Source organism: Fusarium odoratissimum (genome assembly GCF_000260195.1).
Source record: "Fusarium odoratissimum NRRL 54006 unplaced genomic scaffold supercont1.1, whole genome shotgun sequence".
NCBI lineage: Eukaryota > Fungi > Ascomycota > Sordariomycetes > Hypocreales > Nectriaceae > Fusarium > Fusarium odoratissimum.
The window spans coordinates 1554919-1582799 of NW_022158687.1; the positions used below are offsets into that span (position 1 = coordinate 1554919).

General features: G+C 50.3%; 10 protein-coding genes and 1 non-coding gene across 29 annotated transcripts; 4 read left to right on the forward strand and 7 right to left on the reverse strand.

Annotated features, from left to right (window-relative positions):
• Positions 1-70: 70 nt before the first annotated feature.
• FOIG_00550 (uncharacterized protein) lies at positions 71-4024 on the forward strand. Of its 2 annotated transcripts, none has more exons than XM_031196777.1 (2): positions 71-1435; positions 1506-4024. In XM_031196777.1, exon 2 carries the CDS (start codon positions 2202-2204, stop codon positions 3111-3113), a length of 912 nt encoding a protein of 303 aa, XP_031072544.1. In that variant the 5' UTR covers positions 71-1435; positions 1506-2201; the 3' UTR covers positions 3114-4024. The 2 variants fall into 2 exon arrangements, with proteins under 2 accessions (XP_031072544.1, XP_031072545.1); XM_031196778.1 differs by having other exon boundaries at positions 978-1435; positions 1500-4019.
• Positions 4025-4417: 393 nt separating this feature from the next.
• FOIG_00551 (acetate kinase) lies at positions 4418-5983 on the reverse strand (the record flags this gene model as incomplete). Its single annotated transcript, XM_031196779.1, has 2 exons — positions 4418-4901; positions 5088-5983. 2 exons carry the CDS (start codon positions 5981-5983, stop codon positions 4418-4420), a joined length of 1380 nt encoding a protein of 459 aa, XP_031072546.1.
• Positions 5984-6363: 380 nt separating this feature from the next.
• On the reverse strand, positions 6364-7752 carry FOIG_00552 (uncharacterized protein; the record flags this gene model as incomplete). Its single annotated transcript, XM_031196780.1, has 4 exons — positions 6364-6569; positions 6655-7302; positions 7363-7487; positions 7556-7752. 4 exons carry the CDS (start codon positions 7750-7752, stop codon positions 6364-6366), a joined length of 1176 nt encoding a protein of 391 aa, XP_031072547.1.
• A 2314-nt stretch (positions 7753-10066) lies between these two features.
• On the forward strand, positions 10067-13671 carry FOIG_00553 (uncharacterized protein). Of its 5 annotated transcripts, XM_031196782.1 has the most exons (6): positions 10278-10321; positions 10383-10903; positions 11054-11142; positions 11195-11484; positions 11557-12711; positions 12766-13516. In XM_031196782.1, exons 2-6 carry the CDS (start codon positions 10817-10819, stop codon positions 13188-13190), a joined length of 2046 nt encoding a protein of 681 aa, XP_031072549.1. In that variant the 5' UTR covers positions 10278-10321; positions 10383-10816; the 3' UTR covers positions 13191-13516. The 5 variants fall into 5 exon arrangements, with proteins under 5 accessions (XP_031072548.1, XP_031072552.1, XP_031072551.1 ...); XM_031196781.1 differs by having other exon boundaries at positions 10067-10903; positions 12766-13671; XM_031196785.1 differs by having other exon boundaries at positions 10084-11142; positions 12766-13671.
• On the reverse strand, positions 12844-15508 carry FOIG_00554 (uncharacterized protein). Its single transcript, XM_031196786.1, has 6 exons — positions 14930-15508; positions 14273-14875; positions 14038-14215; positions 13907-13987; positions 13732-13857; positions 12844-13667 (listed from the first exon to the last, which is right to left on the reverse strand). Exons 1-6 carry the CDS (start codon positions 15352-15354, stop codon positions 13407-13409), a joined length of 1674 nt encoding a protein of 557 aa, XP_031072553.1. The 5' UTR covers positions 15355-15508; the 3' UTR covers positions 12844-13406.
• Positions 15509-15548: 40 nt separating this feature from the next.
• Positions 15549-19560, reverse strand: FOIG_00555 (uncharacterized protein). The gene is made up of 6 exons (XM_031196787.1): positions 18738-19560; positions 18274-18676; positions 17949-18218; positions 17238-17901; positions 16944-17186; positions 15549-16893 (listed from the first exon to the last, which is right to left on the reverse strand). Exons 1-6 carry the CDS (start codon positions 19027-19029, stop codon positions 16192-16194), a joined length of 2574 nt encoding a protein of 857 aa, XP_031072554.1. The 5' UTR covers positions 19030-19560; the 3' UTR covers positions 15549-16191.
• On the reverse strand, positions 15717-15799 carry FOIG_00556. Its single transcript has one exon. It is a non-coding gene; the product is annotated as a tRNA-Lys (tRNA).
• Positions 19561-20728: 1168 nt separating the features above from the next.
• On the reverse strand, positions 20729-22338 carry FOIG_00557 (uncharacterized protein). Of its 3 annotated transcripts, XM_031196788.1 has the most exons (5): positions 21980-22338; positions 21844-21917; positions 21180-21785; positions 21081-21125; positions 20729-21023 (listed from the first exon to the last, which is right to left on the reverse strand). In XM_031196788.1, the coding sequence occupies exons 1-5, from the start codon at positions 22099-22101 to the stop codon at positions 20860-20862; spliced, it is 1011 nt and encodes a 336-aa protein (XP_031072555.1). In that variant the 5' UTR covers positions 22102-22338; the 3' UTR covers positions 20729-20859. The 3 variants fall into 3 exon arrangements, with proteins under 3 accessions (XP_031072555.1, XP_031072557.1, XP_031072556.1); XM_031196790.1 differs by having other exon boundaries at positions 21081-21785; XM_031196789.1 differs by having other exon boundaries at positions 20807-21125.
• Positions 22339-22355: 17 nt separating this feature from the next.
• On the reverse strand, positions 22356-25800 carry FOIG_00558 (cyclin B). 12 transcript variants are annotated; one of them, XM_031196791.1, is made up of 6 exons: positions 25316-25800; positions 25034-25100; positions 24841-24897; positions 23569-24774; positions 23381-23519; positions 22356-23329 (listed from the first exon to the last, which is right to left on the reverse strand). In XM_031196791.1, the coding sequence occupies exons 3-6, from the start codon at positions 24847-24849 to the stop codon at positions 23241-23243; spliced, it is 1443 nt and encodes a 480-aa protein (XP_031072558.1). In that variant the 5' UTR covers positions 24850-24897; positions 25034-25100; positions 25316-25800; the 3' UTR covers positions 22356-23240. The 12 variants fall into 12 exon arrangements, with proteins under 12 accessions (XP_031072558.1, XP_031072560.1, XP_031072559.1 ...); XM_031196797.1 differs by having other exon boundaries at positions 22410-23329; positions 23569-24771; positions 25316-25749; XM_031196795.1 differs by lacking the exon at positions 25316-25800 and having other exon boundaries at positions 25034-25261.
• On the forward strand, positions 25762-26082 carry FOIG_00559 (uncharacterized protein; the record flags this gene model as incomplete). Its single annotated transcript, XM_031196803.1, has 1 exon — positions 25762-26082. The coding sequence occupies one exon, from the start codon at positions 25762-25764 to the stop codon at positions 26080-26082; it is 321 nt and encodes a 106-aa protein (XP_031072570.1).
• Positions 26083-26368: 286 nt separating this feature from the next.
• On the forward strand, positions 26369-27595 carry FOIG_00560 (50S ribosomal protein L2; the record flags this gene model as incomplete). Its single annotated transcript, XM_031196804.1, has 3 exons — positions 26369-27311; positions 27365-27438; positions 27494-27595. 3 exons carry the CDS (start codon positions 26369-26371, stop codon positions 27593-27595), a joined length of 1119 nt encoding a protein of 372 aa, XP_031072571.1.
• Between the last annotated feature and the right edge of the window lie 286 nt (positions 27596-27881).

Genomic DNA, 27881 nt, shown 5'->3' on the forward strand with positions numbered 1-27881 from the left:
CGACCGAGTGCAAAATCAAAGAATAAACGGCCCTGATACGGATCTTTGAGTTTAGAGGTATTGGGTTGTGCGTTGTGATTAGGAAATGTTTCCTGGCGCAGCATCCGACCGAGTGGGCGCCGGGTGAGTCCAGTGTCAATTAAGGCAGGGCGTGTTATGTGGTAGCAACGGGATAGGAGGGTGGAAAGCCCTGTAAGGAAGTCGTTGCCTGCAGCAAAACTGAGCCGAAAGCAAAGCGAGGTGAAGTTCAACAAGATTCGGCATCCATGCGTTTGCTGTAATTAGTCTGAGGAAGATGGTCGCGAATGATCGACATTACATGGAAGCTGGAGGTGAGGTGAAGGACTACAGTTGCTTCTCTGAGGGAGAGCCATTTGGGGGATAGTGTTCCCAGCAAAAGGGCTCTAGAGATGGCTTGCGCTAAAAGAAGGTCAAAAGCAAGCCCTTGGCCGCCTCACACCCTGCTGTTCCTTGGCGGTTATCCTTCATCAACCCTGGCAAGAGCTCGGTGGTTGCAGCTGGAGGCCATTAAAGGCCCCTTCGTCCCTGGCAAGCCACCACACACCAGCCTGTGTCCCACCTACCAAGGAAGAGACAAAAACAAGAGCGCGAAATCGCGCCGCAGCAAATAGAAGAAACCACCATAATGGAGTTTCTTCTTTGATAAAGAAGAAGCGAACAGAGAAAGGAATCTGGAGATGCCCGATGCAGTTCCTTCTGTCCTGGATACATTACGTACATGCTCAGAAATGTCAAGTCGGCTGCGTAGCTGGGGAACATCAAGGCATAACCCACCATATTCTTAATCCGGTCCATGAGGTGCTTTTATTTTTTCATCACTCCGAGGTGGCTAGTGGGGGCTACCACTTCCACTACCACTACCACCTCCACTGTTCTCCAGTAAGTTCCGGCCAAAACCGTCTCAGCGGTTGCACCAGCCTGGCCGCCGAGCCCTGGCTGGCCTACCTTGGGACATATGGTGAGGGGGAGCGGGAGCTTGCTGATGACTCTCAGGGCAGGTGCCTGTTTGGAGAGTTTCCTATGCCAACCCAGGGTTCGTTTTTGGAGGCCAGTGCCACAATGCTCCTCACACCCCCCCTCTTCTCCATCCAAGTTGAACACTCTTGACACTCTGAACAGAAGGGGAGAGAAGAGGAGAAAAAGGAGATAAAGGCACACCACTGCCTGATGCTGGTGGACCCCATGCTCTAGGGTGTGGCTCATCCAGGCCAACCTACCCAAGTTACGTCCATTCATCGTAACTCTCAATTCAGACTCGACATTTTTCTCGATCTCATCGATCGATGGGGTTGCGCAAAAAATCCCATGCTTGATTCCCACCCCAATTCTATCCCTTCTTTTCCCTTCTTTGCTCTTACTGCCCGTGATACTACCCCCCCAACCAAGAGGCGTGTGCTCTGTTTCGCTCCGTCATGTACGTACTCTCACTCCCCTTGTTTTCCTCCTTGCAAATCCAACGGGTTACTTATAAACTTAAGCTCCAGCCATCCATCATTTCCAGCCTCGCTTTGTTTGGTGTTCTTCACTCTTCATACTTTTATTTACTTACTACGATACTCTCTCATCTTACAGAGTTGCTTTCACCTCGGGCTGATCATCAACGGATACTAGCTTGTTATATCCGTTCTTGTGCTGTGTATCCAGTTACCCTTTCCGCCTGTTTTATCGTTGCTCCTTGGCTCTGGCTCTGGCTTGTCTACTGGATTCCTCGGCAACCTCCATTATCTAAACAACAACAATCACCGCACTTGTGCCAGATCTTTCCTTTCTTCTGTGCAATACATGAACTTGATACCAAACGTCCAACTACTCTGCTTCCTTACTACCAAGACTGCAGAATTGACACCGCCATCATCAGCTCCTTGCTCCCTTCGTTACCACTACCGGACCCCTGTCTTTTTTCAGGAACACGCACGCAACAGACCACGAGAAACCCACCAGTCTCGTGTTCTAAAAAGCGGAGGCGATTTTGAGCTATCAATCCCTTCGTTCGGTCCCCTCGAGTCCAGACAGGCTCCGCGACTAGCCATCCCGCTATTTGGTTCCGCCTCGCTTCCCTCGGAGCTGCAACCATACCCAGGCGCATTGAGTCACTCAGTCTGATCTGATCAGTAGCTGTGTTCTACTGATTTTACTGCAACTGCCAACATTATCAAGAGCAGCTCACAATTACTGCCGCAATGACAATGCACGCAATTAACGCCGCTGGTCGACGGGTTTCACTCCTTAACGACGAAACTGCTTCCCAACAACAACAACAACAACAGCAGCAGCAGCCAACGCAACGACCACCGCTCAGCTTCCACTCTCACTCCAGCTATGCCTTCACTCAATCATACCCCACCCCGGGCAGCAGTTCTTCTTCGCCAAACACTCCCGAACTTCTTCGTTCCGACTCTTATGACTCTCAAATGAGCAACGATCCTCTTTCTCCTCTGACTCCCAATGTCGACTACTACCCTCGACAACAGGTCATGTACACAATTCCTCAAGACTACAACATGGAGGCGAAGCATGCCCAATACGCCGATAGCACCCGTTCAGCTTCCTACGACGCTGAGATGGTCAGCCAGCCCCGATCCTCGCCTATGCCCGAGCGCCCCGGAAAGAGGTATCCCTGCAGGTACCGCGACACTCATGGCTGCGAAAAGACCTTCACCACCTCAGGTCATGCCTCGCGCCATTCAAAGATTCACACTGCAGAGAAGGCTGTTCAATGTACTTTTGCGGGATGCCAGAAGAAGTTCACTCGCGCCGACAACATGAAGCAACATCTCGAAACCCACTTCAAGGATAAGAGTCGCTCTTCTACTAGCCAGCGCAGTCACAGGACATCCCTAGCTGACGCTCGTCGTAACTCTACATCCGGGCGCCCTTCCGCGAGCCGCACATCCTCGTCCAGAAGCCGACGCGACGCTGATCCCTATCCCCTTCCCACCCCCCCACTGACCTCACCCAGTGTTAACAGTGGATCTTGGGAGTTGGGCGGCCGCAACTTGCCCATTCTCAACCGCCCTGTTGCTGGTAGGACACCTAGCGGTCTGGATGCCCTCGCTATGGCCGTAGCATGCCAGGAGGGTTCTGGTGTCTGAAGTGAATAATGCTGGATCCCTCACCCCTGGCATTCTCCTTCCAAAAAAGATTTTTTCTCAGGCATTACTCTATTGATAATCTTAATCCTCTGACAAGTCCTATCTCTATCTTCACACAACTTACTCCACCTGTCGACTTGATCCTTGGGGGCACAAACAATTCCTCTCATGACTCCCCCGACCCACACAGACATTGGTGCACTTTTATTCTGTTCAATGTATTGTTTCTATACGGCGTTGTATGAACACACGAGGAGCAACCCGGATTCAAAGGCGTTTTCTTTCCACTTGGATGGGTTTGTTTTATTCTTCCTTTTTCTATTTATCATTTATTCAAAAGGTGTCTGGGATTGGACGGTGTCGCAAGTATACGAATGGCTACACGGATGGTTCTCCCCATATAAGGCACACGGTTTAGATAAATGACGACAGGACGCACCCTCTTGGAGTTTCAAACTCGAGGGCAAAAAACGCATGGCGTTGGCGGGGTTTCACGATTTCATGTTTCCAACTTTTGTTCAACTATAAGATCTTTTGGGATAGGCCCATTCGAGGGCTGTATCGGGCATCTCTAGGGGCATGGGTGCCGGAAGAAGACGAGACAGCGGCATTAGTACACACTTAGTCGCTGCCCCTTACGGCTGTATTTAGACGGCAGTGAGGCAGGTTCATGTGTAGTCCCCAGGAGTTGGATAGGTGCCATCACTGGGGCCCCTACTCTGGATTCAACACATGAACTGTACACAATTGATACCATTTTGAATTTTCGCTCATCTTCTCGCCAAGCATCACTTAATGTCAATCAATGTGAAGGGATAGAATACCTTTGTTTACACTGGTGTATGCCATAAATTCTTTTTTTTTTTTTCATCACCAGCATAATTAACGATGACTTGCTGTTTCCATTCAACATCAACGCTATGGCTCATTATTGCAATACCTTGTGAGCTTGTCATCGCCTACCTACCTAGCCAAGCTAATCTAGATTAATACTCATAAGACTCTGCTTTGCCAAGGACAAACGTATATCCACATTGTAACACTTGTTTATGGTATGCTCTTGGTAACCAATGACCTGATGGTCGGCAGGTAACTCCATTCATTTTACGCGCTTCTGAGTTTCGTCGCATGGAATGTTCTGACAAGCCTGAGACATTTCCAAAACGCACATGCCAGCCACGTTACATATGAGAAATAAAAGTCTAATTTTTATATGTATATATGCTTTGATCATCAAATCATCCGGTATCGTTACTCAACTAATTGTCATCATACTTCATAATTCTCGTACCATGTGCGGTTCCCTACTCCCATATATCCTCCTTTTCTGCACATAATCTGGCCATCTCCAGCTGCTCATCTGTCTGACAGACTAGCACCCGCTGCCTGGCATCGCGTTTGCCGAGTTCCTGGACCACATCCTTGATAGGTTCCTGATTACTAGCATCATCGAGGGCAAAGCCTAAGCAGGCAACCCTCTCGACAACAGCAGATCGAAGCTTAGCGCTGTGCTCTCCAATGCCGCCTGCGAAAACCAAAGCATCGACACGACCCTCGAGGGTTACGAAGTAAGAGCCGACAAAGCCGGCAATGCGATCGACAAAGATTTCAAAGGCCAGGCGGTGGGTGGGCTCGTCTGACTCGGCAACGACGCCAAAGTTGGTCGTGCCCGTCATGGACTTCCAGCCGCTCTCCTTATTGAGGATCTCTTCAGCCCTTGAAATGTGAAGATGTTTGGTGGATGCAGGGGAGAGTTTCCCCACATCGGAGGCATAGTGGAAGACGAGACTGTAAAGGTTGGCAAGGGTCAGCATGCAAGAACCTTAATTTAGAAAGGAAGACCCTGATCCCACCCCTCGGTTCCGGATCTCATGTATGATCTGATGAGAGTAGCATTCCGCCGCATCCGGTGGGGCATGGTTCAGGGTTCTGGACTCCGGGCTAAGGGTGTTTTTGAGGGATTGAGCGCCTTACCTAGGATCAACACTGCCGCTTCGAGTCGCTCCAGGCAGGCCCGCCAAAGGTGTCAGCCCCATACTCGTATCCCAACTCTTGCCGCCCTTGATGGCGCAGGCGCTGGCACCGCTACCAAGGTGCAGAGCGATCATGTTTAAGCTGTCGACGTCTTTTTCAAGATACTGGGCCACGGCTCTTGTGATGAATGCATAACTGATTCCGTGAAATCCGTACTTGCGTAAGCGATTGCTTTTTGCGATCTTTGGGTCGATGGGGTAGGTGTAGATGTGTGGAGGGATAGTTGTGTGGAACTGTGAGTCGAAACAGGCGACGTTGATGGTCTTGGGTAGCGCGCTGATGCAAGTATCGACGATGCTCAAGGCGACACCATTGTGAAGCGGTGCCAAGTCGCTGAGTTCTTCAAGGTGGTGATAAGCATCTTGGGTAATGACTTGCGACCGATCATAGTCTCCGCCATGGACAATGCGATGGCTGGCGATGGCAATGTCCTCCTTTGAAGATATCTCCTTGAGTTCATTGTCGTCAATGAATGTCTTGAGGAGAAGGTCGAAAGCATCCTCTTGATTCTTGACGCTTTCGGCAACCTCTTTCGCCTTGACCACCTTCTCACCGCGACGCGTATAAGCAAGCGTTGCTGGCGGGGCAGTCAATCCCCCGATTGAGGCTTCTGCGATTTGACGAGGTTCCGCGTTCTTATCTGCAGTATAAACCGAGATCTTGACCGAGCTGGAGCCGGCATTGATGGCGAGAATGACCTTCATGACCGATGGAGCGACGTTGAAGGGGTCAATGGTTTGGTGTTGAGTGTGTATCAGGAACGGGGAGCAGTGGCAGCAGTGAGCGACGCTGGGGGAAGGGAAGCTTGAGTTGAGTTTATGAACTTTCCCATTCATGACGGGTTGTGCATCTCAATGACGACACAGCTCCATGGTACGATCCAGGCACCGCGGGGTCTTTCAGAGTGGGTGTGGGGGCGCCCCGAGCATTTCCCCGTTGTCTGCCCACGGATAGCGACATAAGGTATACAGCCTGATAACCTCTGTTTGACATACCAGCCAATCCCCTACGGGCGGCTGCTGATTATCGCCTTTTTTGGGCGGCGTTCGATGAGCGCTTTCATTTCTGACAGGTGAAAGGGTGTGAGGTGTCAACGTCAAACCTTGTAACTGCTGTCACCCCACTTGGGCACGCACTGCAGCACGAGCATGTGGCTCGTCTCGGTGGTGCAACTGGTCGAGGATACTGATATGGCATCTGACTCGGATTTGACCTTTCAAGGCGTAGCTTCGGCCGCATCCGAGGGTTCTGGCACCGATTCGAGCATGTGGCTCGGCCATCCTGACACCGGTAAATCGGGAGAATGTCCCGGCAAAATCTGCGGCGAGGGTAATTCGAAATGGTTTGGTGGAAATGGGATGCCGTTGAATTCACGGTCCGAACTGTGGCAATAAAGCCATGTCTCGATAAATCGTCGGTATGCTGGTCTGACTGTTAGCTGACATGTCGGGAGACGGATTTGGAGATCCGGCCAGGGCAGCCGTTGCTCCTGCGAGGGGATTCTAACCTTGACGCTCAGTAAACTGGATGGCCAGATATCGTATGTCGAGAGTCGGCTGCTGCAATGATCTTGGCTCGGAGGAATCATTCGTTCTGGTTCGAGATCGCATACGATGCGGCAGTGAAAAGCGTCGGTGTGAGTGTTGGTCGTCGCCCGAAGTATGCCGTCTGCCAGACGCATTGAGTCGAAGCTGTTTTGCGCGGTCGTCCCGCCCGCGCAGCTCCCCGTCGAACGAGTGAATATCATACTCTCGGTATTGGCCATCCGTCTTATTCGCACACACGCTGAGGGAGTGGAAAGTGGTATATCGATCCCTCCACAGCTTGAGTCTCTGAATCGCACCGATCCCCTTCACCTTGCCGAAGCCATCTGTGCGACCATGGACGTTTGTCCAAACGACGTCGACGTCATAGAAATCAACTAGGTCCTTTCTGCGCAAATCTCCCTGAAACTGAATAGAGCTCTCGACTGTCGTGAACTCATATCTGATCGTGACGTACTGGTCATGTATACAAACACCCTCTTCCGTTGTGTATCGAATCCGGTGAGGTTCCTGAAACGTGAGATATCTTTCCATGTCCGAAGGGTCGTAGTACGGGCGATGACGCGAGTGGAGGGTATGAGGATATATGTCGGAGGGTGTGTCGGAGGGCACTGAGAGTGAATTGAGTTAGCTGACATCGGGTGTGGAAAGCAGCAGCCAAGTCTACATACAGAAGTGTTCGAGCAATTCGTTCTGGTAGCTACCCTGCCATAGAACACGGCGCTGCTCAGAACCCACCACTTCCCAAGGCCCCAAGTAAACGACTCGTTCGTCAGGAGTATCTTGAAAAAGAATTCTAGATGTATCCCAGTGTCAGCCAGATGAAACGTCATTTATATCAACCGCGGGCCGGGAGAACCGCACATTGTTGCTTGGAAACCTGGGGGTCCCAAATCGAGTACCGAGGTCCCAGTTCCCGACCCCTCGGTGGTCGGAGCAGAAATGGTTGATATGCCGGAGGTGGGAGTCCAGGTTGAATCAACCGGACTGACGTATGTTCGTCCGTATGTTGGCGGGCGACCGAGCGACGAGGAAGTAAAGGATGAGCCCGAGGACGACATGCTGTCGCTGGTAGCAGTCGAGGGCGATCTGACTGACCGAGCGGTGGGGACATGTCATGACACGGTCACAACGGCGCAGGAGGTGCGAGTGGTCTCTGCGTGCGCCTTCTTGAAGATCCCAATGACCAGCCCTAAAGCCGTTGACACGCTTTGGCCTGAACTCGGGCAACGGTCAGGTCTGTTGTGTGGAAGCTTATGTTGACAGAGCAATGGCGGCTCGGCAGGCTCTTGGCTGTCGAGGTCCTGATATCGCCAATGCCTGGGCCGGCGCAAAGGCAGAATCTCAACAATAGGGCAGCGATACAACGTGGAGGCACCGAGTACACTCAGTCGGGATAGACTTCAAGCACTAGATTGGCAAGGGTAGCTCCGGAAGCCGCTGGTGCATTCGTCTGCCCCTCCGATACGACAGCAGGAAACTAGACCTTGGGAGTTCCAGTACTGTATCCGTACGTGTACAATGGTGTGCTTGATGGGCTCCAGGTGCCGAGGATCCCAACCTTGGATGAGGTAAAGTTGGAGCTCACGTACATACAGATATCGCACCGAAGCTGTTGCAACAGCAGTATGTATGTAGAGGGCAAAGCAGACCAGACCAGACCAGCCCAAGATAGGACAGGAGAGAAATCAAAGTTCAAGGCGATTTCCTAGAAGTTTTAGAGCTAAGCAAGTGTGCCTGTTTTTCGTTGTTCGTCCCATAAACCAGCTGCAGGCCAGCATCATCCATCGCAAATCGTGCTGGGGAAAAAAAAGTAGATAGACGAACGCGGTGAATTTCCACGGATGTCGACTCAACGAGGGGCCTGTCCATACGTAGTACATATGTTTGGGCCCGCACCAAATTGGCGAGGAGGATGGATACCTGTAGGCAGGTAAGGCTAGCCACACACAGACAGGCACGCTGCACGCTGCCTGTCGCAAAGCCGCCAGTTGTTGCCAACAGAAGAGGAGCGCATCGACAGAAGTCGTCCCCAGAACTCCAAGCAATGTCGTTGTGCAACCGACAGCCAAGGGTCGACGCCACATGGGCAGAAGCTTGTCTTCCATTGGTGGTCCACTAACAGCGGGAGCACCGCGCACGGGGGTCCATGCGACATTCTGATGGGCCAACACGGCCGAGAAAGCTTGGGTGTCGTGGGGCTCTTGTAATGTTCCGGGGGTCTCTTCGACTTTTTTTTCTACCTAGTTACCTATTTTTTGCTTTTCGCTCGCTATGAGCCAACCTAACGTCCATGACATTGCATTGCATTGGAGCTAGGCCAAGCTTCGGCTAGCAATTCCGATTGCCTGGGCCGTCAGTCTTGTTTGATATGGATGTCACCAGGATCTGGAATTGATCGCATGTTTGTGACTTGAGAAAGTTATCAGTCTCGTTGGCATCACTCGACAGATCCGCGGCATCACGAATACGGACCCAGAAAACCAACGCCTAGCCGGGCAGAGCCGCGCACTACTACTGTATAGGTAGTATCCGCCATCACCTCAGCTGGTGTTGGAGCCTCCAATGAGTCTTAGTTACTCTGAGCGTGATGGCATCGCTTGGAGTTTTTGCACAGTAATGGAGATGCATGTTTCGATAATGGTCTGGTGAAGAGTGGAAGAGCCACGCTTCGGCACGCTCAGCGATCCTTCAATTGCAGTCGGGGCTGGAAGTCGTTTCGTGGTGTAAGTAAAGAAACGTTTGGCATGTGAGTTTTCGATATGCTCATCGAGTTATATAACCTTGGAATCACCATTTGCCCTGTCACGTTCCGAGAATGACCTGCTCCCCATGATATAAAGATATCCTTCCTTCCTCTTTGAGTTGAGATAAATCATATCAAGACGGTTAAGACTATGGATATGTGCAATAACGGCTTAGATCTTCTGCGCTGAGGGTCGCAACGTCGATCTACTGCATTCCCCGAACCATGGAATTGGGTTGCAGCACTCCATACTCCGTAGTTGGATCCAGATTGATTCAGCGAGGCACTAGTCAAGGTACAGCATGGGTATGTAAAGTAAAGTAAAGTAAGGTGTAGAGTACAGCGCCGTCTCCCTTGAAGTGCATCTGTCATGAGCAACAGTAAGTATCGAATCGCTTCTACTTCACCTTCAATTAAAGATGATTATGTAAACCACGTCTTCGCGACATCAAATCCCCCCACGCCCTGCCGACCAAGCTTCAACACCACGTGCCTCTTTCAAGATGCCAATGCCTTCTTCCGTTGTCTTAAACGGTTAACTCAATGCAAGTCTATAAGCCACAGTGGTTCCAGACTCAGGGCAGAGGTGCCCCCCCCCCCCCCTTGGGTTATCCTTCAAGGCATTTATTGCCCTTCACAAGTCGGACAATTCTGTACCCACACGGGCTACCAAGTCTGGCTGACAAGGGACCCTTAAACAGTCGCTGAAGCAAGTCATTTGTGTTTCTGCTGCTCAAAAGATCGTCGCCCTTCTCCAGACAATTAACTTGCATGGTGCTGTATTGGTTTTCTTGGCACCGCTGACCTATCGAAGCTGGTCCCTCGGAGACGTTTTGTTCAGCTCAATACTGAGACACTTGGAGCGCCAACGATCTCTAATCCGCGTACGTCGGTACCCAGGCTCCGGTCGCGCTTCTACAAGGGTAATTAAGTTAATCTTCGAAGGGCTCTGCCAAGTGAAGCCAAGCGTGCCTTAGCCAAGGGTCCGTCAGCTCAAAGCAATTCATCGTTGCGGCGCGCGCTTGGCACAGCACACAGTCCTTCTTTAAACCGCCTGCCACACAGTTTTGCGATGGCATCCCACACCCATTCATTCATTCATTCATAGCTCGCGGCCTGCTCTGATTCTGACTTGACAACGGCATATTCTGTTTCTCTATTCTTGCTGTACTCCCGCTGAATGGAAGCACGGCCATGAGAATTGCAATCCTCTCCTCTTCCTTTCTGGACCTTGCTTGTCCGCAATCCCAGTAATTGTCTTGTAATTTGCCCATCGGGCTCTTTTGGATCAGTTTGCCCGAAAGGAGTTCTCAGACCACCCCCTCTGAACTGAACCGAACTGGAACTTTTGCGACTGCTGCTCATCCCCGTCGCGAATCATGTCTATTCTCTCGAGATATCCTTTGCGCCAAAACCGCGGGTTTTTGGGCTCTGACAGTTCTGCTCTGCCATCGCAGGATGCACAGGTAAGTCAATGCGTCTCTCGTTGATCGTTTGCCTACCTACCTACATATCTATCCATCAAGCGTGGCCATCAGTGTGCCACGTACATAAGGCTCCCTCCTGTATCTCGATGATCCTGATGTTGTGGACTAACAGCGGTTCTGGCATAACAGGATCGTCAACAATTACGCTACGAGCTTGATTTAAACTCATGGAACTTTCGCATCTGGGGTGTTTGCGCCTCTGGCTTTTTAACAGATTCGTGAGCTTTCTCCTCGTCACTTCTGCACAACGACGTCCTAACTCGTGAATAGCTATAATCTTTTCTCAACAAATGTAATCCTCGCTTCTATCGCATTTGTATACTGGCCCAATGGTCCGGAATGGTCGGGTCTACTGATTAACTTCTTTACGCTCTTGGGATCCGTCGTTGGTCAGATCCTCTTTGGCTACCTTGCGGATCGCTATGGTCGAACTCGCCTCTATGGCGTTGAGCTCGTCCTGGTTATTGTTTCTACGATTGGAGTCGCCACGAGCAGCCATGGCTACAATGATCTTTCTTTTCTCGGCCTGTTCATCTGGTGGCGTTTTGTCATGGGCATTGGTGCGTGAATCCTGAGCAACCTCTGGCTTCCAACCATGAATGACAAAACTTGGATGCTAACAAACACCATAGGAATCGGAGCCGAATACCCGCTCAGCGCTGTAATCACGTCGGAATGGTCCAGTACACAATCTCGCGCTACTATGCTCTCGTCCGTTTTCATGATGCAGCCCATCGGCCAGGCACTGGCCCAGTTGGTCGGTCTGTTTGTCCTCCTCGGCTTCGAGCGAAGTCACAACCTCCAAGGAATGCGTTGCGGACTCGATAGGTTGCATGAAGAGGAATGCAAAAAGGCATTGGACGGCGTCTGGCGCATTGTGATCGGGTCAGGTGCCGTCCCTGCACTACTAGCCATCATCTTCCGCTTCTTCCTGTTCGACTGTGGTATTTACAGCCTTGAGGTCAGGAATAAGCCGAGGATGGCTCTAGCAAATACTCAAAGAATCTACGGTGCTCCGCAAGGTGCTGGGTTAGAAGCCTTCCCCAGCGGAGGTGTCAACGGGCGCTCTATGAGTGGCGGTGTTGGCGGACAAAACTCGTTCCCGATGAGCCAATTCGTTCAAAATCAAGCACCGACAACATATCAGACTACCTCGCCCGATGGGAACCATGTTGCACCTTCATATCGCACAAATGGTCTTGGAGATGGTATGCATCTTGCTAGTAGCTCGCAGCAGCCGATGCCGGTGCAGTTTTCGAGAGAGGACCTCCACAACTACTTCATCCGCGATGGGAACTGGGCATATCTACTGGGCACGGCGGCAACATGGTTTTTCTTGGACGTTTCGTTCTATGGCATGAGCCTCGATAATAGAGGCACTCTGTCGACGATGTGGGCGACTACCACGCCGACCAAGATTGACGACTCCCTCGAGTGTTGGACATCATCACTTCGCGGGGGAAATTCGACAGTACCGGATTGGGCCACCGATGGACTTCCAGTTTGGTCGACCGACGCAACGCACCCCTGCAACACCATCTACGACGTGCTTATCGAGCAAACAAAGCAATATCTCTTGACCGTCTCGCTTGCATCGATTGCAGGCAGCGCTTGCTTCGTCATATTTGCCAACCGCATCCCTCGACGTCAGTGGCTCACGGCATCCTTCCTCGTTCTAGCTGGGTTCTTCGTCATCACTGGATGCGTCTACTATGGCGTCCATCAACAAAAAGGTGCCCCGGCCACAGTGGTGTTTGTAGCCATCTGTCACTTCATGTTCAACTTTGGTAAGTTGACACGCTCTCTGTTCCGCATGTCCAGAACTAACCATGGATTACCAGGCGCCAACACATTAACATTTATCATACCAGCCGAAATCTTCCCGACCTGCTATCGTTGTCTGTGCCACGGAATCTCAGCTGCTGCAGGGAAGCTAGGCAGTCTCGTTGCTGTTCTGGTGGTGTACGGAATAAACCAGTCATATCAAGCAGAAAACAGGCAAGGACTCATCTTTCTCCTATTTGGGTCTGTGGCTGCTGTGGGTGCCATCTTCTCCTGGGCATACCTACCTGATTCCCAACGTCGCGTCGAGTACGATGGTAAGAGTTACCTCGAGTCCAAAACGCTCGAGGAGCTTGGTGAAGGAAGAGTCAAAGCACGACTTGGGGGCGAGCTAGTGACGATAGAGGAGAAGTGGGATGCTATCAAGAGGAGGAAGAGAGGGTCCATGAGAAGCGATCCCTCTGTGCCAGATGGTACTATATAGAGGCCTCATGGCAATTTGAACTGTAATTATCACATATTTGCGGCGCTATGCGCCCTCGCCAGGCGCTATGCTTTCCATATAAATATTCATAATGAAATAGATACCCCTTAACCGCAACCGGAATACGCCTGGAAAAGGTACATCCTACTGCTCCGGTCGATATTTCATACCAATCTTTCCAATGTACCGGGAATTTCAGGCATTGCTAGGGGCTCACTATCGATGTGTAGCCTCTTGAATTTGATGGCGCCCATGTTGTTTTATCAAGGCATCTAGTGTCTCACTGTATAACACGTGGTTGCTGGTTGTGGCTCGCACGCTCCTATCTCCCTCGATAGCATCCAGCCATCGCGCCCAGCGTGATCCAGGCGGGGAAGACGGTATATTCCCAGGGATCGGAGTCCTATAGAATCGAAGAGCAAAAGGTGCTAGATGTATATCGACCAGAGACATGCTTCGCCCAAGAAAATACGGGCCCTATGATGAATTGGAGTCAGTATATCGGTCACAGGTGATGTACCGAGAGCTAAGGATCAACTACCTTTTTGTCTGCAGCTTCGACAAGAGTATCTATACTGCCCTGTAAACTAACTCTTGCTTCATCTCCAAGAGCCGGGTCTTGATATTGGAGGAGTTTGAAGAAGTTCGGGACGATATGACGGTTGATCTCCATGAGGTCAGCGTCGCCTCTGATTCTATAGTGGGATGTATCTTACATGGTCAATCCAGAAACGGCAATTGGCTTTCAATCTTGAATCTACCGGAAGCATCGGTGTTCCTTGGCCGAGATCTTCAAGCTACGGACCTCATCAATATCACAAACCAGCAACTAGGAGACGAGACTCACATATTCTAATATGACAGCACTATTCGAACATGACCAGTCGCTATGTGCTATGGTTGGCACACAGCCATTAGGGTCAGCAAGGAGGGGTTGGGTTGGGTGACGGAAGGCATCTGTTTCGCAGTACTGGTAGGGCATGCCTTTTGCCTCCAGAGCGATCCAAATACGTTGAGAGAATGGACTTTTGCGGTTAGTGTACATGGAAATGTGACTGTATTTGAGTATGAGTTCGACATACCAGAAACATGCCGCGTAGAGCTTGATTTCATTCTCCTTCGCGTGTTTTCTAGCTGTGAGTAGTGCAGCTCCTGTGGCTTTCAGAGGAGCCTTTTCAAGAATTCCCCATATTAGGAACTCCTTTTCTTCAGAATTGGCGTCATGGATATGGCTTACCTGGACCTTCTCCTTGTCCTTTTTCACACCCCCTTGGTTTGCCAAATACCTCTGCACACTATTCTTCTTTATCTCGTCACTCCTTTCAAGCGTATGCTTATGTGGCCCAGCCACACCGTCTCCCTTTCCATTACCTCCATTGCCATTGACTCTCTGTATTGTCCACAATCGCTGTCCTGCCAGACTTACGTCAAGACCACTGGTGTTATCAAGGCCCAGTCGAGCCCCCGGGAAGTGCTCTGTAATTTTTATCTTGACATCACATAGATCGCGCTGGCGCGCATTTCGCTTTCGTTTCTTCTTATTGGGGTCATCGGATTTGGGTGTTCCTGGAGGACGGCCTTTCATACGACAGTCCCAGTAGTGTGAGATGAACGGCTTGCGCTTATAACGCTGTGTCGAACGATGGGAGTAGACGTTGTCTACATGAGGAAAATATGTCTCGAACCTAAGACCGTTAAGGACTGGAAATTCCATCACGGATTGAGGGGGGCTTCTTTACTCTTCATGTGTAAGAACTATCGTCTCGTCCACGTTGAACAGCTTATTCCGCCACATCTCCAGATCCGGGGGATCAACAATAATCTTACTGCTCAAGTGGCCATTTGATCTTCCAACCTCCTGCCTGTGAGCATTATTCTGCACACTGAATATTCCATCGACTGGTGTTTCCATAACAGGCACCGACACTGCTATCGGCGCGAGTATACCAAATTGGCCAGGGGTTGCTGGCGTCGCGATAGCAGCGCCATTGTGCAAAGCATGGATATGATAAGCCTCTTCGATACTGGGAGCCACATATCCATGCAGATCAAGCCCAAGCGCATCGCGATAATCCGGTGGCAGACCCGGAGTTGAGAACGTTGCGGATAGTCCCGGCCCGGAGGCGGAGGCGGAGCCCGGAGGCGGGGTGTGCGGAGCTGCCATGACAGTGGGTCTCCGTCCTAGTACAGCCACGGCGATGATGAGAAAAAAAAAAAACTCCACTGTAAGATTCGTCCCTCGGTGGGCACGATAAATTCCTCTTGGTGGCACTTTCTGACGCTTCTGTTGCTGCTTTAAGATGTTGCCTGGGTCATTGCTTGAAAGAGGGGCACGGTGTTATTGAGCTGCAGCTACATACCAGAAGAAGCAACAAGGCAAACGCCCCACCAATCATGCACGGACCATACTACAATATCTAACGATATCTCCACTTAAGACAAAAGAAAGCCGCAAAGATGGAACCTTTGAAAACCCCGACAAAAAATGAAAGCCTCGCAAATCGCTCGCAATCGTATTATAGGAACAGCCCGATGCGGGGGTCGAACCCGCAACCTTGAGATCGCGTACTCGTAAGAGTCTCACGCTCTACCGATTGAGCTAACCGGGCGTGGCTCTTGAATTGATTAATACTATGCCCAGCAGGATCGCCTTGAGAGCATGGACAACATCGGCACGCCGGTATCCAATAACGCAGCTCTTCTCCTTCCCTGCACCTATTATGGTCGTGATAGTGGTGTTTCATTGTCATTAGAACCCGGGTATCCTTCAGAATTACTCAAAACATACATGGTAAGTCCTCCATGAGACTCCCAACCCATAGTGTACAAAGTTGCCGATATGTTTGTCCCGTATAAACGCCCCTGGTGCCAATTCTGATCTGTGGTGTGTTCACCTCCTTCTCTTTCGTTTTATGATAATTGTTGGATCCCGGCTAGGCTCTCGATGCCATGTTTTGCTTGCCCAACAATCCCGCCTGCAATATTTCCCTCTTCACCGAATTCAGGTATCCTTTGTTTCCCATGTTCCCAAATCCATGGCGTCCATTGGTCCCATATTCATCAAGGCCCGTAAGACGCCCTCGCCAACTTGTGGTATCCCTGATTGTCCTTGAATGTCTCCCCAGCCATCAGGCATTGAAAAACCTCCACTCTGGTCAAGGCTGGTCGGCATCGTAAATCCAGCTGTGTCTGAAAAGAATCCTTGTGTGCTCCCATCGAGAACACTCGGGTTCATCAAAGTCTGATTCGGCGACATTGGGCTCGCGTTGAAAGAGTTGTGTCCGGATCCGTTCAGCTGTCCAGGGGCCAGATGGTTCCGTTGGTCAGATCCTGAGCTCGAATTTGGTGTAGGTCGATTTGATGTCAATCCATCAGGTGATCCTGAAGCATCTTGGCTATCACCTGTTACATCGCCAAAACCAGACATCGTTCGACTGCCAGATCCAGTCTTTTCGAATGTCGCCCCTGAGCTAGGTGTAAGAATGGGTAATTGTTGGTCAGACGACATCCAAGCCTGCGTAGCGAAGCTCTCTTCAGCAGTTGTGATATCTGGTACGCTATGATTAGGCTCAACAAGATCCGGTTGGTTTCCGTCACCTGTCGAGGGTTGCATATAGTTGCATTCATTACGATATGCTGCTATGCCCTGCATTCCTTCCGGGTTATCACACCTAGCACCTCTGGGCGCTCCTGGATTGGTAGGCTTTGCGACGTTAGTGTTATTCGAGGAGAAACGGCGTGGGGCCAACATACACCATCGTTGTTGCGTGGGAAGGCTGTCTTCAGCTTGGGGATTCTCAGTGCAAGTGCTTCGAGGTCGACATCGAGCTGAACGAGGAACGACTCAGTCAATGGATTCCTGCGTTTCAACGCGTTCATTGCAGAGAGCAAGAAGCGAAGTGAGTCTGCCGTTTGGCTGTCGTCCGGTCGACTCTTAAGGTACTGTACAAATACTCGCGCCGATACGTATAGGCAGAAGGAGATGAACGGGTTTACCTAATAGCATATTAGAATCTCTGCTAGTGGATGATAGCTGGCAACACTTACTGTTGAGAGATCCATATGGGAAATCATGCGCATGATGCTGGCAATCTCGTTGGCAGCTGTGATGCATCTAACTTTGCTTTCGGCACTGACCGACGCGGGCAAGTTGTTCTTCTCCGCTTTGAAGATAGCGGCTTGATGCAGACAGATGGTCGAGGTATGGATGCTCATATTTGTGAAGACAATGTTAGGATTCGACAAACCAGTGGGAAGCTTGAGTTGGGGAGGAAGACAAAGGGATGTGTTGAGGAGAATATTGTCCATCTGGCGGTGTCGTTTCCAGAACGGACCATTCAGGTCGTTGTCAAGGTCATCGGCATCAGGACGGTGCAGATGTACCAAATTTCTGCCAAACAGGCAGGCCATGAGCACGATACCTCCAAACGGCGACAGCTTACCTGCACCCATGGGGCTAGTGCATTCTGATAGCGACTGTGTCTGCTCAGGTTTGCTCATGATGAAGGCATCTTCTGAAGCAGGGAGATTGGTCATGATGTCGCGTTCGTCAATGGTCATGGGCCAGCCCGTGCCAATACTAGCATACCGGTCTTGACAGAAAGCCATCCAGAATGTTCGACGTCGTTCCTCTCGTTCTGTCCAATCCTTCGGTGGTGCAAGGCATTGCTTGACGTCGAGGCCCGTTCCGTCCAGTCTATGGAGACCAGTCCTACAATGGTCAGTAAGGAAAAGGGGCGCCACTCAGGGAGTACATACATTTGAGCCAGGCGGATGGCAGAGCCAGTGTTGATCCAGGCCCGGGGAAAATACATCATCTTCATTTCATAAGAGGCCAGCAGAGTATGTGTCTGACAGTGAGCAATAGAGATCATGTGTTCTCCATAACCCTTGACGTAATCCGCTTCAACATACTTCCGCGCTCTACGGTAGAAGAGATCTTTCAGATCTGCATATTTATCTGTTATGGTACATGCAAGAGTCCACATGGCATACCGCAGACAAACCGGTGGCCTTTGGTTCGGAGCGCTGTGATAACTGGTTAGACATTTTAGTTTTTCCACAGTATGAGGAAACAACATACAGATTCATGGCGGCAAGGTAACGGTATTTGTGAATCATGGGAATAGACGGATGAACCTTCTCGAAATAAATCTGGTGAAGCTCGTCAATGGTTTCTTGGGGAGGCAGAGGCTCCTCGAGACCCAAACCAATCATTTCCCATGTGAAAGTACCACCAACATTGTTCATGCCCATATCTAGACTGGCATTGAAATTGAAGTCGTCCATGGCTCCTTGCTGTGGCGATTTATCGGTGAAGTTCCAGTGTTGGTCCATACTATGATCCCCAGTAAGGTTTATAGGCGCATTTGAGATATTAAGATTCGCAGGGGATGTTGTCTGAGGCGGTCCAGACATTGCAACATTGATGTTCTTTGGAATATTCTGCGGAGGTTCCTGGGTTTTCAGCAACGTTTCGACTTGTTCTGTAAAGGCGCGGCATGTCAGTAAACCCAATAGTTGATAGTATGTCGGGAAGAGGCTCACTCAGTCGCTCCTCCAGAGCCTTGACGTAACCACGCTTAGGACCACTCTTCCTCCGCTGTTCGTCGTAGGCGCAAGTGTGACCAAGACGGGAGCAGGTACTGCAGCTAGGCCTGACTCCATCGCACTTGAGCTTGCGCTTCCGACATATCATACATGCCAGCCGTTTTGGCTTGGGAACGCTCGCATTATCGGGTATTTCCTGCTGAGGCGCTGTTTCGTCCCCATCGGCGTCGTCGCTTCGTGGACGTTTGTTGCCGGTGGTGCCAGCTCCCTTCTCATTTGAGTCCGGCATGGGGGACTATCTGGAAGGCTGTGTTTGTTGATATCGGAGGGTTGGTGTCGCAAACCGATTGATCAGACGGCGGGGATAAGAAATGCTGGACGGGCTGAATGACACGGTCGTAGGGGTCCGCACCTCCCGGAGAGAGATCCGGATATTTAAGAGTGCGATAACAGAAGTGGAAATCAGGAGGGAAGACCGACACTGATAAAGTCCGGAAGATAATGTGTTGGTGTTGGACCAAAGAAACGGCAATACGGAGCATGGAGCGATGGGATTCGAGCTCACCACCGTGAGTAAGGTAAGGTTACGGGGTTAAAGACGGAGGCAGGTGGGAACCCTTGAGGGAGTCGTCGGATGGAAGGTGGGGAACAACTAGAGCCTACTAGAGTCTCTTACCCTCTAATGGCAGCCAACGGCTCCACGGTTATCAGGTAGCTTGCGTGTGAGGGGTGCTTGCCGCGATACACCTTGGCTGCCTGGCGCGCCTATAAGATGTCGCTGGCTTTCAGAGGTGGCCAGTGAGGTACTGCACAGTTGTAGTGTCTTTTGTACTGTACCGTCAGTCTTGCAAGGTTGGAGGTCGTTGTGCATGAGGATTAATAATAGCATTGAGACTTACATAGTACAGTAGCAATTCGCATTTAGGTTATCCCTCAGTTTGTTTCCACAACCCAAGTGCAAAGGAAATTAGCATTAAATATTGATCTCGAGATTTTCGACGAAAATCCCCAAGTACTGAAGATGACTGTATTCGTCATCAAGAAGTTATTACCACATCTCTTGAACTTATATCGCCAACATCCACGATTACTTGCAGATATCATATGTCCTCTAGGTTAACACAGCCACACACTTCGCTTGTTTCCGCTCTTCTAGTGGCAGCCATTTATGTCGGCGGGCGGCCGACTTGAATAAATATCATCGTCAACCTTGAGAAGAATGATATCAACATTTTGTGTCAATAAGAAAGCCAGAAACAGCACTCGTACTCGTATGAGATCGCAAAACACAAATAGAGTTACTCAATTCCACAATTCAACAACGACAATACTTCCTCAGCATCTCGGTTAACCGTTGGTGACAACTTAGCCACTGCACGTTTAGAGTTAACTGAAACCTAATCATTACAAGCACTGAATTCATACAGACATAATAAAGAAACAATCAACTGTAAACATCGCGGGAACTTTAATTACCCTAACACCTAACAGTCATGGTCAATTCCCAACTATTCCCTTGGTTGAAGAATCAAGACTTGACTATAGTACTAGAGGCCATGATACACAACGTCTATTCTCACACGGGCATGCATGTTTCCTTCTTGTCAGGTACAGCACGTTCTATTGTTTCCGATACCTCCCAGTATCACATATCATAGCAAACATACTAGATGTATAACCCGGAAGCTATCTATCTTGGATGAGCTTGATATAAACACATTGCATAGCGTTCTGAGTGAAGATATACATTTCCCATTGTAACTGACTGTCATCCATGAGCAGCACATCAGCAGGACCAGGCCCCCATCATGCAGTCTCTGGGCCACGATGACCTCAAATGCTCTTCGTCTACATTGACCGGATTTGCCTTGGCTCATCCCGCTTTTCCACATAGCGAGGCCATACGTGGATGTGCCGGTCCTTATTTAGCCCGTCTTACACACGACCTAAACCTATCAAGAGCTTCATAAGAAACAAGTAAGGCTGGCCTATGACGGGTTGCATGCTGACGACGAAATATTCTATACAGTACCAATTGCTTTTGCAGAAGTGAGGGCTTCCAAGGGCCGCTATAGACACTCATATTATTTACTTAAACGTGACTAAGGGGTTATATGTCTTATTTCCTATCAACATCGACGCCCACGATCCGCAAAATGCCCAAATCACTATATGCAAGGCAATACCGTGTTGGAGCCCAAGCAACTACTGGGCAAGCACCCGCTGTCTTGAACGTGTGGACATGCTCTCCCGTCTCGACATGCGATACTTCCAGGCCAGATCCTACCAAAAAAACAAATTAGCAAAAGCACCCCAAAACATGGGGAAAGAAATTTTTACCTTCATCACTTCCACCGACAACAAAACTACCATCAAACGTAAAGCCTGAAGTCAAAAAGGTTAGCGAATCCACTATAAATCGATATCAAAGGAACGCACTGAGGCTCTTCACTGGCCCGACCATCCTCGTAATTGTTCGCTGGCAGATCCAGTCTGTTGTATCCCACAATGCAATAATTGAGTCTGAGCCTCCCGTCGCCAGATACCGCCCCGTAGGCTGTAGATCAGCAGTCAGACACGAAGAAGTATGTCCATTGAGCTCAAACTCGCCCGTCTCTTCTCCATGTTTGCTCTGTAATACAGGTTCAAATCCAGGGTACGACAAGACTCGGATACGTCCTTCAGCTGTCGTGAGGAAGATCTTCTCACCGCTCCAGCAGAATGCGATCTGGTTGGTCTGAACGGACTGCTGATGCGTGCTGAGAGGCGTCGACTGAGATGGCGACAGAACGAAGATGGTATCTGCCTTGTTCCCAACGAGAAGCGTGTTTCCATCTGGTGCCCAGACAAGAGTAAAAGCGTCCCCAAGTCCTTTGACCTCATTGAAGCATGCTTTTGTCCTCACGTCCCAGAACTTGACCACGCCGTCACTGCTCACACTGCAAAGCTCTGCATCTTTTGTTGGGTTGAATGCGACCTTCTCAACAGATGCCGAGTGGCCCTTGAGCTCCGTTGAAAACTTCACATGAGGCTTTTCAGGGTTCCCTATCTCATTCAGCTTCGCCCTAGTGGCCGGACAGGCCCGCAGACTTGATCAACTTACACACTCTGAGGGTTTTCTCTGACGACCCCGTTGCTACTAGAGTCCCGAGCGGATTCCACGCGATGCATCGCAAGCTTCACCATCAAAATCAGTAAGAGGGATAAGAGAATAGGCCCCCTGGTCAGATAACACATACCTATGGGGATTCGAGCCCCGCGAGTTATTGGGGTCGTTGTAGGGCTGACTTCTGAGGTTGCCAAAGTAACTAGAGAACTTATCCTTTGATAAGCTCTGTCTTGCTCGAAGGACCGGTGCCATGTTATTCGACGGACAGGTGTGAACTTGTTCGTTGTGAGGTCCAATGCTCACTCAATTGGCAGCAGCTATGTTGCCGCTCAACATATGCGACAGCTTGAGCACCTGGATTAAGTGGATTAAGTGGCTTATAGTTACAGTTAGTGGAGGTTGGAATGTCTTTGAAGCTTGGTGCTGGATGGTGTTTACTGGTGATTGGAGAGCATCCCGTCAAGGTTAGTGCGGATCACACCAGCCACAGGCCTAAAGGAGCGTGTCTCTGACCCTTTGGTGGGCCTGACGCGACCCGACAGTGAGAGCCGAGTCCAGGCTAGTGCATTAAAAACCATGTTTATGGATGCCGTCTCCAACGGCAACCGTTTCGACATTAATCATGTTCTGCGTAAACATCCAGCTCTATCCGTCCGTACCTAGGCAGGCAGCCGATAGCACGCGAATTTACCCACTGTAACCATCCAAGGCCCTGCCCACAATCATCCACAGTGGTCCAAGTATTCGTGAAATGTAAAACTTCATTCCTGCCTCCCTGGGCTCTTTCCGTAATCCGGTCATGGTATATGTACAATTTTCTATCACAAGCCCTTTTCACGACGGTAGCCGAGATGCACAAGAGCCGTATCGAGTTCTCTTACTCCAGTCATTGAGAAACATCGCCAGACCGCCAGATGTCAAGCTCAGCTTGCACCCGCTACCCCATGGCCCGTGTCGTACAGGTTCCATTACTCCCCGTCCAGTGCCCCGTGAATAGGCCGTCTGCACAGCCAACTCCAACCAGCCGAACCAAGCCCCTAACTTCCTTCGCCAGTGACTCCATGCGCCATGTATGAAGACGAAAAGCATGCTTTGGGAAATGTGCAAAAACCAGACAATCGCAAACAAAAAATTGCAGATGCTGTCCGTAATATCAGACAGTGAGAATATGAATCCAGACCAATACGGCAAGTGCTTTTCATAGCATACTCGCTCGAGTATCGACAGTGGAATGTGTGGTATCATGATGGCCCAGAAGGTTTATCAAAGGGCGTCGGTGATCTATTAACGTCGTGAGGCGGCGGTGTAGCTGAATCCAACCGCTAGCCGAGTATCCTGTTCTTCAGAATATCGAATAACATGTGCCATAAAAAGTGGTGGCTTGAAAGTGCCTATGATAGCTCATCAAGGCTCAGATGAACGTCGGTGATGCCAAATAGAACAGCATTTTTCTTTGCCCATTGGCGGGCAAGGATCGAAGCTTTGTCATTTGTCAGCTGGCTATTCATGGCGCGCTAGGAGAGATACATACCCTTCAAGAACTTCTTGCTAGCATACTTCTTGAAAAATGCTTCATGAGTGACAGGGCGAGCGAGGTAGTCAACCATGAGGTGAACGACAGGCTCGATCTCGTCCTCAGTGTAACCAGCGTAGTAAGAAAGCGTCTCATCCTGTAGATCGATTAGTAGTTGCCACATCAAGAATGTGGATTTCACGTACCCATTCGCCACGGTCAAGCATCAGTCGTGCTAAATACATGGCACCGGCGGCAATGTGACTAGGTCGGTAGGCCATGAATCGATGATCCAGCAGGCCAATCTCCATAAGGTACTTTCCAATGGTTCGAGACTGGATATCGTAATTGTCTGCCTTGGAGACACGGCGGAGGAAGTTCATAGGGTTGGGGTAGCTGAGATCATAGTTGAGAGTGCTCAGAATAAATCGCTCAGCACTCAGAATCTCGGCCTCAGTAAAGCCATCGTCGGCAATGCGCTTGAAGTTCTCGACGTGAGGAGAGAGGACCTCTTCGTACTTAGAAGCGATAAACATGGCAGTGATTCCCACAAGCTGGAGACGGTCAAGCTGGACAACCTTTTCGGATAGGAAGCGATCAATGAGATTGACGGCGAGGAAGAGGGTTTCGGGGAGTAGATGGAAACGGGTATGGACCTCAACGAGCCAGTCGACCAAGATACCACGCGTCTTCCATTCGAGCTCGTCCTGATGAGACATATATTGAGGATTGGGAATCGACTTGCACTCAAGATCGCGCAAGTACTCAAAGATCTCATTGGCATACTCGGCAACCATAAGAGGATCTTCTAGATCCTCGCTGTCCAAGTCCTTGACGCCAGGAGGGTACTCGAAAGGTGCATCTTGTACCTCAGCCTTGTCCAGAGAGACCTCAGGCTTCTCGACTTCAACCTCGACTGGTGTCTCTGATCGTTCACGCTCCTCAGGAATAAGATGCTGCTTTTTGGAAGGATGCTCATTTTCGTTGACGGGAGCTTTTATCTTGGTGTTGGCGGTATCTGTTGCAACCTTTCGCTTGTTTATGGTACCGGAACCGGACTGAGTCTTGGAGTTGGTAGGCTTCGAGCCGAGAGCAGTTCTTGTGGTAGGACGCGCGGTCTTCTTCTCAATACCGGTGGGCTGAGCAGCCTTGGAGACCAGTCCCTTGGCCTTCTTTCCAGCAACACCATCGACCTTTCCTACATTACTGACATCGCCCAATGCAGCGCGTTTCCGCGTGTTACTGGCGGCGGTACCGTTGACTGTGGACTTCTTTGTTTGCAGGGCAGCCTTAGCAGGCATTGATAGCTCATCAACCTTGAGAGCGGCAGCTTGGGCTCTTGTAAGACGCGTCGTGCTGCTGTTCTCGTCGTTCTCGTTGCCGGCGAGGCGCGTACGAGTGGCCCGAGCCTGCTACTCAAGTTAGAATGGCTGATCAGGGGAGGAACCCAAGCCTCTCGGTCGCGTCTGAGCACTTACTGGAGGCATCTTGGCTATCTAGTTGTTGATCGGTGTAATATTTACAAGGGGGTAGTGCTGGAACAGTTCAGTTAGTCAACGCGTCGAATGAGAAACATGAAAAGAAAAGATGGCTGAGATCACGAAAGGATATAGACAAACAGCATTCGAGTTGCTGAGACAGTCAAATCAGAAGAGGAATTCGGCTACCAACCTTTGGGTCAAGCCTGGTGAAAACACCGTGAAAGGAATGTTGTGAGTCGTGATAGATGGAGCGATGACTGATGCTGTATGTTAGTCGAGGGTGACCCAGCCCGAAATAGAAGGTTGTTGGCGAAGGAAGTAAACAAGAGGTAAAAGGACAGGAGCAATGGGCAACTTTGGGCGGAGACGATGTTTATGTTCAAGAACGGTTGTGGTTGTGAGGACGATAGAAGTGTTTTGACGAGCGGGTAAGGAAGATGAGTTGTGGAGATCCACCAAGGTGGGTACGTACCCGTACGCGGCTAGACAAGTCGCGTTGCTCTTCGTTGCTCTAGGTACGTCAGGCTTCCAAGCGTGATGTCCCACTCGAAAGAAAAGGATTGGAGCTCGTTAGGAGCAGGGGTGATGCAATAGCTTGGCTATTTTTCGAGGACGTATAGAAACGCGCGAAAAATTGAATACTGCGGCGTGAGGTGCAGTAGGTGCGGAAAAAAGTCGAGTAGGGCTGGACAATTCAGCAGAGATGCTTGATATCAGACGGATGATAATGAGAATGGTAGGATGAAGGAAAATCCTGAACAAATGGCAATATCCCGATGGTCGAACAAGGATGAACGTAAAAGAGACGGTAGAGACGAGAGGCACAGTTACAAACTTGAATATCAAAAGAAGAGAGAGCCAGGTCAAGGTAAACGGACGACGGTGGATGGGTCTCGACATTTAGTATGGAGGGGCGGGATGGATGAGATCAGTACAAAACGCGCCTGCATCCAGGTCAAGTCGCGAAAGCTGCTGGCAACCTGGAACCTTGGAAAAGCTACGTACTACTTCCGGCTCAAGACTGTGTTTTTGTGGGACTGCCGCCCTAGCAACCGCCGGCCAACCGCCTTCGAGTTCAATCTCATTGGCCCAACCTCGTCGCGGGTTGAGGTTGTTCACGAAGCACGAGCCATGTGGGAGCTACGTGAGGGCGTTTGTGGCGGCTGCATGTGGCGGTGCAGTTTTGTCATGTGGCTCAGATATTGTCCCTCCGGCACAAAGTTGTTCATCATCCGATGAAATTTGAACATCTCGAACGACACCAACAGCACAATTGGCGATAGTCGGCTTCTTTTTTGACGGTCCTGGATTCCCCAATTCGTCTCTTGCTACTAGCTAGAGATCGTTTGAGCTACCAGGAAGCATTTAATATTGATAGCCCGCCCGATCTGCCCTCTAGCGACCGTCGTTGGGGAAAGTCATTGCCTTCCCCTCTGAGTTAATATTAAACCATACAACCACACGAACCGACTCCGATGAAGACCAACTGCTAGTATTCCAACACTTGAAACACCCGAGACCGACAATGCTTCAGTCCGGCCTTCAATTTGCTGCTGCGCGGCAGAGCGCTTTGCGCATGGCTCTGAACCGATCGCTGCCTCGGACATATGCAACTATCAGACGTTCTAACGAGACCACCGCCAGCCCGAAAGAACTCGCTGAGAACCCCGAGAGTCAATCTGCTATCTTGCGAGTCTATAAGCCCCGAACGCCTGGTGTGAGACATCTCAAGCGACCTATCAACGATCATCTCTGGAAAGGACGACCTTTCCTTCCCTTAACATTCCCTAAGAAGGGCCAAGCAAAGGGTGGCCGAAATGTGTCTGGTAGAATCACCGTGCGACACCGAGGTGGTGGTGCAAAGAGAAGAATAAGAACGGTTGACTTCCTCCGCAACCGACCAGGACCTCACCTGGTGGAACGCATTGAATACGACCCAGGACGGAGTGCGCACATTGCTCTCGTCACTGAGAAGGCTACCGGACGTCACACTTATATTCTTGCCGCTGATGGTTTGAGGTCTGGGGATATTGTCCACAGCTACCGTGCCGGTATTCCTCAAGATCTACTTGACAGCATGGGCGGTATTATCGATCCCGGTATTCTAGCTGCGAAGACTGCCTTCCGTGGTAATTGTCTACCTATGCACATGATTCCTGTTGGGACTACAGTATTTGCTGTGGGGTCCGCAGCTAGACGTGGCGCCGTATTTTGTCGTAGTGCTGGCACCTCAGCTGTGGTTGTCAACAAGAACGAGGAGACGAAAGACGACGGTACTAGGGTCATGACCGGCAAGTACGTTGAGGTTAGACTCCAGAGCGGTGAAGTTCGACGAGTGAGCAAGGACGCTTGTGCGACCATCGGCGTTGCTAGCAACATTCACCACCACTATCGCCAGCTGGGCAAGGCTGGACGAAGCCGGTGGCTCAACATTCGACCTACCGTCCGTGGTGTTGCCATGAACAAGGGTAAGGAGCATAGGCGCATCTTAGCAGGACTGCTGCTGACATGAATTACACAGTCGACCATCCTCACGGTGGTGGTAGAGGTAAATCGAAGGGTAATCGTCACCCTGTCTCTCCTTGGGGTGTTCCCGTAAGACTACCCAAAAGCCTCGAAACATATGAAGCAATGCTAACACCGTCTTCAGACCAAGAGTGGTTACAAGACCCGACGTAAGCACAACAGAAACAAGTGGGTTGTGGTACCTCGACCTCGAAACAACGGAAAGCGCCGAGACAAGGCCAATTAAGGGAAAGGAGTGATGAGTTGATGCGTTGGATGAAAAGCACATGCCAGGCCGAGAAAGAACTCGGTCGTCAGTGCATTGTATATTATGACGCTGCATTGTATCATATGTGACATTATAGATAAGGGCCCAATTGGCGTCTTAATCAAAGAACCACGTAGGAACATATATATTCCATCATTTGATGTTTGGCAATTTGACATTACACGTGGAATTGTTACAGGCTAGTTTCATGCATACGTCAGTACAGCCTTTTATCATAGATATCCCTAGAACCGGGCCGTAAACC

What these genes read in the sequence shown, in the direction of transcription:
- FOIG_00558 (XM_031196791.1), bottom strand. An exon ending in TGCTTGACCGTGGCGAATGG is followed by an intron (nt 23,520 to 23,568) that starts GTACGTGAAATC and finishes ATCGATCTACAG; the next exon opens with GATGAGACGCTTTCTTACTA. An exon ending in TAGCAAGAAGTTCTTGAAGG is followed by an intron (nt 23,330 to 23,380) that starts GTATGTATCTCT and finishes CAAATGACAAAG; the next exon opens with CTTCGATCCTTGCCCGCCAA.
- FOIG_00555 (XM_031196787.1), bottom strand. Translation starts at nt 19,029, where the DNA reads ATGCCGGACTCAAATGAGAAGGGAGCTGGCACCACCGGCAACAAACGT. An exon ending in GGCTCTGGAGGAGCGACTGA is followed by an intron (nt 18,677 to 18,737) that starts GTGAGCCTCTTC and finishes GCGCCTTTACAG; the next exon opens with AACAAGTCGAAACGTTGCTG. An exon ending in GCCATCCGCCTGGCTCAAAT is followed by an intron (nt 17,902 to 17,948) that starts GTATGTACTCCC and finishes TGACCATTGTAG; the next exon opens with GACTGGTCTCCATAGACTGG.
- FOIG_00554 (XM_031196786.1), bottom strand. Translation starts at nt 15,354, where the DNA reads ATGGCAGCTCCGCACACCCCGCCTCCGGGCTCCGCCTCCGCCTCCGGG. An exon ending in ATAGTTCTTACACATGAAGA is followed by an intron (nt 14,876 to 14,929) that starts GTAAAGAAGCCC and finishes TAACGGTCTTAG; the next exon opens with GTTCGAGACATATTTTCCTC. An exon ending in TCGAAGCTGCAGACAAAAAG is followed by an intron (nt 13,668 to 13,731) that starts GTAGTTGATCCT and finishes AATTCATCATAG; the next exon opens with GGCCCGTATTTTCTTGGGCG.
- FOIG_00557 (XM_031196788.1), bottom strand. Translation starts at nt 22,101, where the DNA reads ATGGCACCGGTCCTTCGAGCAAGACAGAGCTTATCAAAGGATAAGTTC. An exon ending in CGGGCCAGTGAAGAGCCTCA is followed by an intron (nt 21,126 to 21,179) that starts GTGCGTTCCTTT and finishes TTTTGACTTCAG; the next exon opens with GCTTTACGTTTGATGGTAGT. An exon ending in TGTCGGTGGAAGTGATGAAG is followed by an intron (nt 21,024 to 21,080) that starts GTAAAAATTTCT and finishes TTTTTTTGGTAG; the next exon opens with GATCTGGCCTGGAAGTATCG.
- FOIG_00553 (XM_031196781.1), top strand. Translation starts at nt 10,817, where the DNA reads ATGTCTATTCTCTCGAGATATCCTTTGCGCCAAAACCGCGGGTTTTTG. An exon ending in TGCCATCGCAGGATGCACAG is followed by an intron (nt 10,904 to 11,053) that starts GTAAGTCAATGC and finishes CTGGCATAACAG; the next exon opens with GATCGTCAACAATTACGCTA. An exon ending in GCGTTTTGTCATGGGCATTG is followed by an intron (nt 11,485 to 11,556) that starts GTGCGTGAATCC and finishes CAAACACCATAG; the next exon opens with GAATCGGAGCCGAATACCCG.
- FOIG_00550 (XM_031196777.1), top strand. Translation starts at nt 2,202, where the DNA reads ATGACAATGCACGCAATTAACGCCGCTGGTCGACGGGTTTCACTCCTT.